Consider the following 12613-nt stretch of genomic DNA (forward strand, 5'->3'; position numbering starts at 1 on the left):
AAATTTATCACTTAACAGAGGGGTTAAACAGAGATATATTGGCTCCACATTTTCTTTATCAAGTTATTGTGAATGGAGAAAGTAGTCTGGAGTTTTAAGCAGGAATTGCCCCTTGCTTTTAGCCATAGGCGGACTGTTTGGGCAGCTGTCTGTTCCGGACGGGCATTCTTTCATCAGCTCTCATCCTGTAGTTTTTAACAGATTCACTTTGCTTTGCAAAGCAAATCCAAAGCTTTAGGTCTGAAAAACGCAGTGCCTTGTGGGATATAGCCGCTACTGTCTTTTAGAGATGCCCTCCTGAGTGCAACAGCATTTAAAATGCAAACCAACACGTTCACATATTCCTACAGGACAAAGCTCTGCAAAACTCCTGAGGCAAATCCTGTCTACAAATATATTTATATTAATTCATGGAACAACATTTCCATAAATCTTTAATTTTATAAAAAGATCCTTCAAGTTCTTAAAATTTACTATACAAGAAAAAAAGGGATAGCATAATTTTCTTAGTTTTATTTAGCATTCATTTCATCCACTTTATATAATGGCCAGTGAGTGTCTAATAGAACAAATTGGGTATGTCTTCCTTTTTCTTTTTTTGGTGTGTTGTCTATTATCACTTTATAAATAAAATGCTCCCTGATAGAAATTGATAAAGAAATTTTACTAACAATTCTATTCTGATACAAATTTGAATGGAAGCCATGTTTTTCCTTCCTGAAAACACTGAAAACGCTATCAGTAACCACCCGGAAAGCAGCAAAATAAAAATAAACTGAAGAGGGCCTTGGAAATCATTTAGTTCTATTCTCACTTTACCTATAAAGAAACCAGAACAAAGAATACATAAGTGACTTTTCTAGGCTTCACAAATACTTCATGGCAGAATTGAGATCAGAAATATTTAATGCCTTTTCCACATGCTACCATGTAATTGCCAATGGAAAGATTGCCAGTAGAAAATGTCATTTCCAGATGCCAAATTTAGACTATAAATGCAAAGAGAAAAGGATTGGAAAAAATTAATCTTTCAATTTACCAATAACTGAGGTTCACGGTGTTCATCCACAGCTGGAAGTCCAGTTATTATTTCTAGTAAAACCTATGGAGACAAAAAAAAAATCTGTTAATATAGTACCCAAGACAACATATAGAAACTAGAAGGAATATGGATCTTGATTATAAAATCTGATTGGTCATTTCCATTCAAAGCATATGTGTTTTAGGTATTAAAGTGGAAAGAACATGAGCTATGGGCATTTCTCACCACTGCTCCTCTGTGGACACCTTTGGGTCTCACCACACCCATAAGCAGTTCTTTTTTTATTGGCAACTTACTAAACAATCAGCTTTACATTACATGTGTTCTGGGAACTCTCAATCTTTTTCCTGCCCTACAGGGGATTCTTCACAAGAATAATTTTCTATGGCTCTCAGGAGAATATTATTTTTAAACATGAGGCATATTCTATAACCCTGTGCCTTAACTTTACTGTGCTATGAAGTTAAATTTCCACAGATGAAATACATCTGAAAAAATAAGATGAAGACAACCCCTCCCCCGCCATTTCTCCAACCACCCATACTTACCACTTATTCTATCTTAGTTTTTAATTTCAAAATAATAGGGGGGTATGAAAGTTTTTGTTACATGGATACACTCTATAATGCTGAAGTCAGGACTTTCAGTGCCACCAGGACAGTGTTCATTGTACACGATAGGTAAGATTATATCCCACCCTCCCCCTTCTTATTTGTGGTGTCCTTTATGTCTTTTTGTACCCATGTGCACCCATTGTTTAGCTCCCACTTATTAGTGAGAACATCTGGTGTTCGTTTTTCCATTCCAGAGATACTTCGCTTAGGATATTGATCTCCGGTTCCATCCAAGTTGCTGTGAATGACATTATATCATTCTGTTTTATGGTCAAGTAGAACTCCATGGTATACATATACCACATTTTCTTTATCCACTCATGTATTGATAAGCATTTAGGTTGATTCCATATTTTTGCAATTGTGAATTATGCTGCAATAAACATTGGAGTGCAGGTGTCTTTTTGATAAAATGAGTTCTTTTCTTTTGGGTAGATATCCAGTATTGGGATTGTTGGATTGAATGGTGGGTCTACTTTTAGCTCTTTGAGTAATATCCATATTATTTTTAAATGGTGCTGGGAAAATTGGATAGTCACATGCAGAAGAATGAAACAGGACCCACATCTCTTGCCACACAGAAAAATTAATTCAAGATTGATGAAAGACTTAAACAATAAGGCATGAAACCATAAACATTCTAGAAGAAAAGGTGGGAAAAATTCTTCTAGACATAGGCCTGAACAAAGAATTTATGACTAAGACTCCAAAGGCAAATACAAAAACCACAAAAGTAAATAAATGGGACTTAAATTAAAAAGCTTCTACACAGAAAAGGAAAAAATTAACAGAGTAAACAGGCAACCTACAGAATAGGAGAAAATATTCACGAACTATATATCTGACAAAGGACTAATTTCCAGAATCTACACAGAACTTAAAGCAACAAGAAGAAAACAAATAACCCCACCAAAAAGTGAACAAAAGACATGAACAGATTTTTTTCAAAAGAAGATAGACAAATGGTCAATAGATATGTGAAAAAATGTTCAATATTACTAATCATCAGGGAAATGAAAATTAAAGCCACGATGAGATACTACTTTACCCCTGTCAGAATGACCATTATAAAAAACTCAAAAAACAACAGATATTGGCATGGATGCAGAGAAAAAGGTACACTTATACACTTATTCTATCTTAAAAGTGATTAGGAACAGATGGGTAGATTAGAAAATGCCAAAAAATATGATACTAATCATATGTGACATGATTCCTTTAATGCATTGATTTAAGTATCATGCTAATTCATACAGGATAGGTGGCAAGAAAATCATTTCCTGCAGTAATTTCAAAAATCAACTAAAAACTTTTACACATTGGGAAAAATTTTTATAAACTTTCTAGTGTAGCTAGAGGTTAATGTGAGCAATTTATAATGTTACATAGAGAGCTAATCATGACAGGTATATTAAATAATATTCTACTTCAGTTTCACAATTACAGCAGAATGATTATTTTTACTAATTATGTACATGGAACTTACCACACCAAAGCTGTAAATGTCAGATTTGGGTGTGATTTCTCCTCGCAAAGCTTCAGGTGCCATATACGCTGTTGTTCCCACAATTCTGCTAGTCATGACCGTCTGGGCAAACTTCTCAGAAGCCCGTGCAAGCCCAAAGTCAGATATTTTGGCAGTAAAGGCTTCATCTAGTAAGATATTTGCACTGAAAAAATTTAAAGTTTGGAGGAAAAAAATGGTTTTTTTCCCAAGGAAATCAAATGGTTCCTTAGATAGATGTATGTATGTATATATGCATGCATATATGTACACATGTTTCCAGAGTATACCATTTTATAGTAGTATCATAAAAGCCTGAAATTTGTGGAAATAAATGTAGAATTCAGATTATAGCTAAAGAGAATTGCTGTCTTCTTTTCCTCTTTGTTTCTTAAGGAAAAATTTTAGAAGAATAAAAATAAAATAAAACTATCCATGTTAGTGATATTTTCATTATTCCACAAATAATTTACTAAGGATAATTTTCCAAAAAGTCTTCCAAAGCACTTTTCCTAATTTTTTTCCTAACATTTCTCATTTACCTCAAATTTTTAACCAAAGTATCTCAATTATTCATTTCTTTAAACTATTCCAGGAAAGTGTGATGACTTTGAAAACAAGGAAAGTGAAAGAAAGGCATTTCAAGCAAATGTAGTAACATGTACAAAGTGATGAAAACATAAAAGCACGTGGTATATATGATCAATTTCAAGGAACTAGTGTCCATGGAACACTAGTTTAACTTTACCCTGTGAGCAAAAGGACACCAGCTAAACTTTTCATAGTAGGGAACTAATGTTATCAGACTTGACTTTCGGGTCATAACCTGGCAGTGTTGTATTGAATAGATGAGAATTGGTACAGACTGGTTTTAGGTTAAGTAGAAAGGTTTATAGTAAAGCAAATGAGAAATAATGAGAGTCTAAACAGAAGCACAGCCCTACAGATAAATGGAAAATGCAAATTTCAAGGCACACTCAACAGAACTTCGTAATTACTGTGATATAGGGAATGAGAAAGGCTTTAGCTTGGGAGACAGAATGAACAGTGACTTCATTTGATCAGAAAGGAAATACAGGAAGACGACTTTGGGATGGAAGAGATGATGAGTTTGATTTCTGACATGTTGACTTAGAGGCTCTTGTGGGACATCTAGGTGAAGTGTTTTTGGTATGGAATACTGAAAATACAGGATTGGAAGCTGATGACACAGATTTGAGAGTCACCCACATACAGACAGCAGTTAAAGTCAACATAAAACCACTCATAAAGAACATACAGGGATAAGAAAAGAGACAATGAAGTAAAAACACCAGAGAATACCAATACATGAGGGAAGGGAAATGGTGTCTTTCTTCTTATCTAAGGTCAGTCCCTCTGCTTGGGCTGTTTCCCACATTCTCAGGAATCTTACTCTATAAATTATCTCACTCTCTTTTCTACTGTAGCTTTTCCCTCTTATCTGGATCTTTCCCATAGCATATAAACATGCTTTAGTCTCTGCTATCTTCAAAAAAAATGTTTCCCAAATAAGACATCTATGACACATCTATTTACAGCCATCACCCTTCACTAGTAAAATGTCTTAAAAGACTTATCTACACTCACATTGAAGTTCTCTATCTCCCACTCTCTCCTCAACTACCAACTGATTTCTGACCCAATTACTACATGGAAATGGGTCTCCATAAAGCCACTAATGACCTGCATGATGCTAATTCAATGGTTAAAAAGCACTGGACTCTTTTGACTACTCCCTCTTGGGAAACACTTTCCTTGTTTTCAAGGTCATCACACTTTCCTGGTTTTCATCCTACCTTTCTGTGTGTATACTCTTTTTCAGATTCCTCTAAAAGATCATTCTCTTTTACATTAAGTCTTAGGATCCCTCAGGACTTAATCTTAGGACCTTTTCTTAATCTATATCTCTCCTTAAGTGAATACAATCCTATGATAACTCTTCAATTATCATCTTACGCAAGTAACGCACACATTTGTATTTTAGCTCAGACTTCGTTTAGCTCCAAATCTATATATCACACAGTCTAACATCTCCACTTCTGTATCTTAAAAGAAGCTCAAACACAATGTATACAAAAGAAAATTCACATTTTCCAACCACCCTTCTAACCCCAGCCCAACCTGGTCCTCTTTTAGTCCTTTCTATATAAGTGAATCATGCCACAATCATTTCCGAATGCAATTCTGGATGCCCTAATTCCAGGAGTCATTCCTGATACTTTCCCCTCCACAACCAAGATACCAGCAAGTCCTGCCATCTTACTCTCTCACCTCTCTTTATATGAACTGCCACCACCAAGACTTCTATGATACCCTACTAACTATTTTATCTTACAAACTGTTCTCTACACTGCAGTCAAAGTGATCTTTGCAAAACTTAATCTGATGCCACATCCCTACTTATAATTTTCAACTGCCTCTCATTACACTTACAATAAAAACTAAGATCCTTACCTTGGTCCATTAGGTCCTAAAGCACCTATCTCCCTGCCTATCGTTATAGTTTTATCTCCCATCCACTACTGCTTTGCTTTCTGTACGTCAGTCATACTGCATTTATTTCATTTTTCATTCATGTTCTCATATTCCCTCTCACCACTAGTCTTACAAATGCAGTTCCTTCTGCGTAGAATGTTCTTCTCCCCATCTTCTATAGCTACTCTCAAATTATGCCTACTAATTTCCTACTCATTCTTTGGATCTCAGCTTAAATATCACATTCTTGGGAACCTGTCTTTATACTAATCCTATATACTATACTATACACTAACATTCTATTATTATTTTGTGATTATTTGATTGATGTCAAACTATATGTGCTACTTTTACTGACTATATTATCTACATTATCCAGCATATAGTAGGTAAATGTTTAACTAGATAAATACATACCAAGGAAGAGAATCAAAAAGTACTCAGGGAGGACGAAGGTGATTCAGAAAAGAGGATGATCCAGAAACTAAGAAAAAACCTAATTTCCATAAGACAAAAGTAGCAAGAAGAACAGAAAACATGATATTAAAAAAAAAAAAGGTCAAGTAGGATGAGTACTGAAAATAGGTTACTGGGTTTCGAATAAAGGAGATTATAGATTTTTTTAGTGAGAAGAACTTTCATAGAGTGATGGGGAAAAAAGTCCAGATGCTGTACACTAATACACACATGTGAATAGTGAATAGAAAGAGTGAGAGCAAATTATTCTTTAAAGATGACTTTCCAAATGCTTTTTAATAGTAGCATTTACCTTTTAATGTCTCTATGTATATGATGGTTTTCATGGAGAAAACTGATGCCATTAGCTGCACCCTGAGCAATCTTGCATCTCATGTTCCAAGAAAGAGGTGGAGTACCATCCTTATGAAGAAACAAACCAATTAAAAAAAGGATGATAAAAATCTGTAGAAAATATCTAACACAGAATATTTTTCTAGGTAACAACTGGAAATATTATAGCACTAAGATTTAGGACTACAATTATTTAAGTTGTTAAAAAATAATCTCCAAATAAGATCAAATAGGGGTTAGCATTTCTTATTTGAAGATAAAAATATATAAAAGCATCTTCGTAGTCTAACCTTGACTGATAATTTTACATTTTAGATTATCACCTAAGAGAATAGCAATCCCAGTTGTTTACATATCAACTGTACACTTCATAAAGCAGGAAAAATAGTAAGTTTAATATGGTTTAAATGATTCTGTCACAAAGTGAATATTAGTATTCCAACATATAAACACAAAGCCAAACAATTTGATGAACAAATATCTTACCAGGCAAGACAGTCTGTCTAACAGTGAACCATTGGGCATGTAAACATATACTAAGCAGAGGTCATCTCCATCACTCGAGAAACCAAGTAGTTCTACTAAGTTTTCATGTTGACACCTGTGACAAATAAATTTTCCATGCAAGATTATTTTAATAAATACTTATACATTCAGCTTTGGGTCAGAAGTTATTCAATTTAGAGTTTTAATGGAAAAAAAGAGCAAGAAAATAATGTTATACATCATTTATTATATATGTTTATGTTTACTGTTGTTTATAATTTTCTATAAATAGTTTTCTTTTCAGCCCATATTGATCAACATTAGGAGCAAAACTTTCTATTTTATGGAAAAAGACAAATAATTCAGATCACTGGAACTTGTGGTAGTTTGGTTAAGGGCTAGGCTGATGCTTACTTTTGTTTAGCACAATTTTCAACGATAGCACAAACAAGATTTCAAGAAGTCTACTGAAATTTTTACAACACTTTCAAGAATTCTCTAACATACTCAAAGTACTGATTTATAGACATGATCTTTAGTTACATCCAATTTAGGCATTTCTGATCTTTAATCACCTAATTTGAATTTCTTTATATACTTGAAAGTAATAAAATTAAAGAGACCTGCATTATAAACTGCAGGCATCTGTGGTACAGCAGAAAGAAAACAGAGCTCAGAGTTCAAAGTCCTAAGCTTAAAGTCCAGCACTGCCACCTCCTGGATACATGACATATGGTAAGTTAATAACCTCAATTAGCCCTGCGCTGTGGCAGCCACCTGGGAGGCTGAGGCAGGGGGATTGCTTGAGCCCAGGAGTTGCAGGTTGCAGTAAGCTATGATGAAGCCACTGCACTCTGCCTGAGGAGACAGAAAAAGAACAAAAAAACCTCACTGAGCCTCAGCTTCTATCAGTGGTCCCCAGTTTTTCTGGCACCAGGGACCAGTTTCATGGAAGATAATTTCCCATGGATGGGGAGGTGGAGCTCAGGCGGTAACGCGGGCCATGGGATTTCCCTGGATGGGAAGTTTCCGCTCACTTGCCAGCTGCTCACCTCCTGTTGTGAGCCCCCCACTTCCTAAGTTTCACAGAAGATAATTTTTTTACAGTGCTAAGTGCAGAAAATAGTGCCTATTATGTAATATGGATGCTGTGAGAATTAAATGAGCACATATATGTATGAGAGCCTAGAAACATATCTGGTACATATAAGTGTTCCATTCAAGGGTTTTATTCATTTTGTTCATTCAAAATGATCTATAATTCTGGCATCTTGTTATATTAAATTAGGCTTCCTCTACTCTCATAAATATTTTAAGAAGTGCAAATTAAAGCAATAAGTGCTCCATTTTCCAGCAAATGGGCACATTTTAAACATGAATAACTCACATTTGCTGTCTTTATACTATATACAAAGCACTGGGGAAAGTGATTTATCTCCTTTTTAAAATTTAACCCTCACAATAACTTACTGAGGTAAGTACTATTATTATCATCCTATTTTCTAGATGAGAAAACTAATAAATACAATGGTCAAGGTCATTCTGCTAGTAAGATCCAGAGATTGGCGCTTATTAAAAAATAGTAATAATATTCAGTGGTGATGAGAAAACAGTGAAGTTTGAAATTGCAATACATGGCTGGTAGGAATATAAATTACTATAACTTATCTATAAAGTCATTTGGATATATATTAAGAAAGTCTTTAAAAAGTTCATGCATTCCTATCTAGTAATTCTTCTTCTTGGACTTTATCCTGATGAAACAAGTAGAATTGCATTTAAAAATTCATATACAAAGAGCTTTAAAGAAGCTTTAATTTGTAATATTGAAAATTAAAGATAAATCTAGTAGAGTTATAGTTAAATATAATACGATCCTCACATATGCTAGAATGTTGTATGATAATTTAAAATACTTTCAAATTATTCTTAATGACATGGCAAAAATGCTGTATATACATGAAGCAAGTATATCAAATACTAGCAATGGTTATCTCTGAGTGGTATATCTGAGATATGGTTTCATTATTTTAAAAACATTTTCCTGTATTTCCCACATTATCTACTTTGAACAAATTACTTTTAGGATTGGAGAGTGGGGGAAGGGTGGGAAAAACAAATCCCGAAAAAAAAAAGAGATTTGATCTTTTTTCAATGTATATTACTTTTATTGTGCATGAATGAATTTCAGTCTATTCTTTCCTTCTTACGGTTAAGTAATTGGAACTGGTGATTTTACAGTAGTGGGTCTAATGCTATAATTTGGTAAATCCTACCAGGATTCCGACCAAAAGCTCAGGCTCTGGAATCAGACATCTGGATTTAAATAATTTTTCTAATACTTACTGGCTATGTGACTTTGGCCACATTATTTAATATTTCTAAATCTCAGTTAAGAAAAAGAAGGGAGGTTGTAACAGTTGTGAGGATTAAATGAGATAATGCACAGAAAGTACACAGCACAGTGTCTGGCATATTGTACACACTCAAATACTAATCACTATAATTACTGAAATAAATTATCTATGACTTATTTGTTCCTCCTACTCTTCCTGATGATGCCAAACATTTTTCAGCATACTGGCTCAATGCCTTTGAAGCAACTTTGCATGGAACACTTTCCTAGTTGTTTTACGGGTATTAACTTACAATGAAAGGTCTATTATTCTATAAATAGTTTTTTTAAGGTATCTCTATAATTGATCTATCATGAATTCTGGGAGCAGAAAGCATGATAATGGAAGATAGTTGAAATTCCATGTAACTTTGCTGTGATTTAAAATACTGACTTAAATTAAATTGCTGTTTAATCTACAGGTACATGAGTATAGGTAGCATAGAATTATAGAGCCAAGAGTACTTTCAATTCCTATAATCTAAACCCTTTATTTTAGTTTTACATATTTGCAAATATCACTAGTTCATAGCATACTCTAGAGTGAACCAGGTTCCTTACTCTTCGTCCTTTTCTTTTCCATTATATAACACTACCAAATTAACACTTACTTTGCCATTACTTTTATTTCTTGATCAAACTGTTGTTTTAGTTCTTCAATACTAACGTCAACCATCTGAAAAAATAAAATAGCATACAATATGTAATACAATACAATAACTCCAAAGATCCTAAAGCTGGAAAGGGGCTCAAGAGATCAGTCACCTGATCTCCCTTTCCTTCAAATAATAAGGTTTTATTCTTCCCATTTCATAGAACAATTGAGGTCTAGAAATAGTAATGATTTGCTCAAGTTCCACAGCTGGTTAGTGAAATAAAAAAAATATATAAATCTCACTGAGTTGTTACAAGAATAAAATGAAATAATATGAGACTTTACTGCATCAAACTTTGAAACAAAAATCTGGAAAACAGAAAACACAAGTAAATTTGAAATCAAAAAGGAAAACAAAACTTGCAAAAGCATTTGTAACATATATTGCAAAGAGTGACTCTCATTATATACACATGTATTCTATTGATTTTTTTCTTTTTTGTTATTTTTCTATGGATATTTTTAGGATATAACGGCAGGTTCAGAATACAACAAACAAATAAATAAAAGGTGAAAACTTCAATAGAAATGGGGACAAAATACACAGAAAAGAAAATTTCCAGTCTCCTTTTCCTTAATGTATAGTTTATAAACTTTATTTTTAAATGGGAAAAGTAATGCAAACAAAGTTGTTTTTATAAAATTTTCTGAGTATCTTACCATTTTAATACAGATTATGCATGAAGTACTCTGTAGAGCAGGGCTTTTCAACTTTATTTTGTGAATTTCCCACAATTACATGTATGATTACGTGTATGTGTACACAGCTACATTTTTCTAGGGATAGGACCCATAGTTTTCAATGGATTTTTAAATGTTAAGAACTACCAGCTTAGAAAGGTGTTTGTTTAAAGACAATACCTACTGAAATAATATATTTCCTAAAGATTAACTTAAAACCTATTACATAGCATTAGGAAGCAATTCTTCCTTTCATTCTTTTTATTGCTGAAAATATAACTTACTGTTGCAAGTTTCTTCACTGCCACAGTTGTGTTGTGCACGAAGCCTTTATACACAACTCCAAATCCGCCCTCTCCCATTTTATTACCACCAATAGATATGGGTCGTTCATCGAAGTTATTTGTGACATTCTTCAATTCACAAAATGAAAAGTTATGAAAACCTATAATAAGGTTAATAAAATAAGAAAAAAATTTCTTAAACAAAAAAGAAATTTCTTTTAATAATTTCAATATTTTCTCATTTGAAGATTTCATATATACGTAAATGTTTATAATTTTAGATTAGGCAAGATGGGAGAGGGCAAAACCATTTTGAAAACACAAATTGTAAGTCTGATTTTGAGAATTCTGTTTATTGATCCTACCCTCCAAACACTGTAGTCACTCACCCAAAATTCTAGTAACATATTTGGGTGGGTCTAGTCTACCCACCCAAAACTCTAGTCATATATTTTATTTTTTAAAAAGTGATTCTTTCAAGTTATATAAATATTTACTTATTTTTTTTCATAGCTTCTGTGGTTGTTTGCAAGTCCTATTGCCTCTAATCACTGATAACATACTAATTAATACAATGAAGATGGTACTTAATAAATCAGAAGAGGAAAAACCCACAAAAGAGCTACTGCCAGTGTGCCTCTGACTGCTGTATAAACAAAAGAAGGAGAGTTTCATTTTAAAGCAGTGATAGTCTTAATGACAAATCCACTAGTGGAAAGCACTGAAAACATTACTTACGTGTATCACTAACTTCTAAACTTTTATTTTCTGGACTTGAGGAGTCAGAGGGTGTAAAGTTTTGTTCAAAATTCTGCACAGGTCTCACAGATGTCCTGTCTTTGCCATAGAAAGGCATCTGCGTCTGCTGAACTGTTACAGCTTCTTTACAAGGCAGCTTGTTAATGGTTCTGGGGACAGCATCTGTCAAATGAAGTAAGATACAAGTTGTTCTTCCATAAGAAAAAGTGTTTGTGAAAAAGTTAAACTAGAAACTTGGTTCATTTAACATCATTCAAGTTTCTACAGGGTGGCCCATATTTTCACAGCATACACAAGACGCTACCTAGACAGAATATGTAAGTTGTGATAAAGATGTATAGGGAGGGTAAGGCAGTGTTTTCAAAAAGTGGTCCATGAGCCACCTGCACCAGAGGCACTGAAGCACTTCTTTAAGGACATAGACCTTGAACCCAATTCCAGAATTCTGATTGAGCAGGTCTGCAATAGAGCCCAGGAATCAGCATGTATAAAAAGAACCCAAATGATTCTTATTCACAATAAAGGTTGAGAACCACTGGTATAAATGGCATCAGTGAGGAAAAAGTAAGGTTATGAGGAAAGCGACTAGACACCAACACACTAGAATACAATCTATGGGAATCATGATCATAGAGTCCCGTCAGGATAGAACTTGAAGGTAAAAAAAAGCAAGAGCTCAAAAGAATAATTACTTTCTTACAGCCTAAGCTAGATGCCTGAAGTCTGTATCCTTGTAAACTTCCCAGTGACACAAAATGACCTAACTTTAACAGTAGGATCAGACTCATTCATGAAGCTTTCATCACCTTAACAGCAGAGTCCACAGTGTCCTGTCTGGGGGCCTTATTACAGCCAGGACTCAAGCATTACAAAAATGGTCCATGTAA

At 34.0% G+C, this 12613-nt stretch overlaps 1 protein-coding gene across 1 annotated transcript in view; it reads right to left on the reverse strand.

Moving 5' to 3' along the window:
* The window catches only part of IRAK4 (interleukin-1 receptor-associated kinase 4), a 16100-nt gene extending 4210 nt beyond the window's left edge, over nucleotides 1-11890 (reverse strand). The window contains exons 1-7 of the mRNA XM_012638484.1: nucleotides 11706-11890; nucleotides 10968-11128; nucleotides 9959-10023; nucleotides 6953-7067; nucleotides 6426-6535; nucleotides 3143-3326; nucleotides 1040-1102 (exon numbers count right to left, since the gene is read on the reverse strand). Of these exons, the coding sequence (XP_012493938.1) occupies nucleotides 1040-1102; nucleotides 3143-3326; nucleotides 6426-6535; nucleotides 6953-7067; nucleotides 9959-10023; nucleotides 10968-11128; nucleotides 11706-11823 (816 nt within the window). The 5' untranslated portion in view covers nucleotides 11824-11890. The remainder of the gene's footprint in view (nucleotides 1-1039; nucleotides 1103-3142; nucleotides 3327-6425; nucleotides 6536-6952; nucleotides 7068-9958; nucleotides 10024-10967; nucleotides 11129-11705) is intronic.
* Nucleotides 11891-12613: the final 723 nt, after the last annotated feature.

Source organism: Propithecus coquereli, unplaced genomic scaffold, assembly GCF_000956105.1.
Source record: "Propithecus coquereli isolate 6110/MARCELLA unplaced genomic scaffold, Pcoq_1.0 Scaffold13, whole genome shotgun sequence".
Lineage (NCBI taxonomy): Eukaryota > Metazoa > Chordata > Mammalia > Primates > Indriidae > Propithecus > Propithecus coquereli.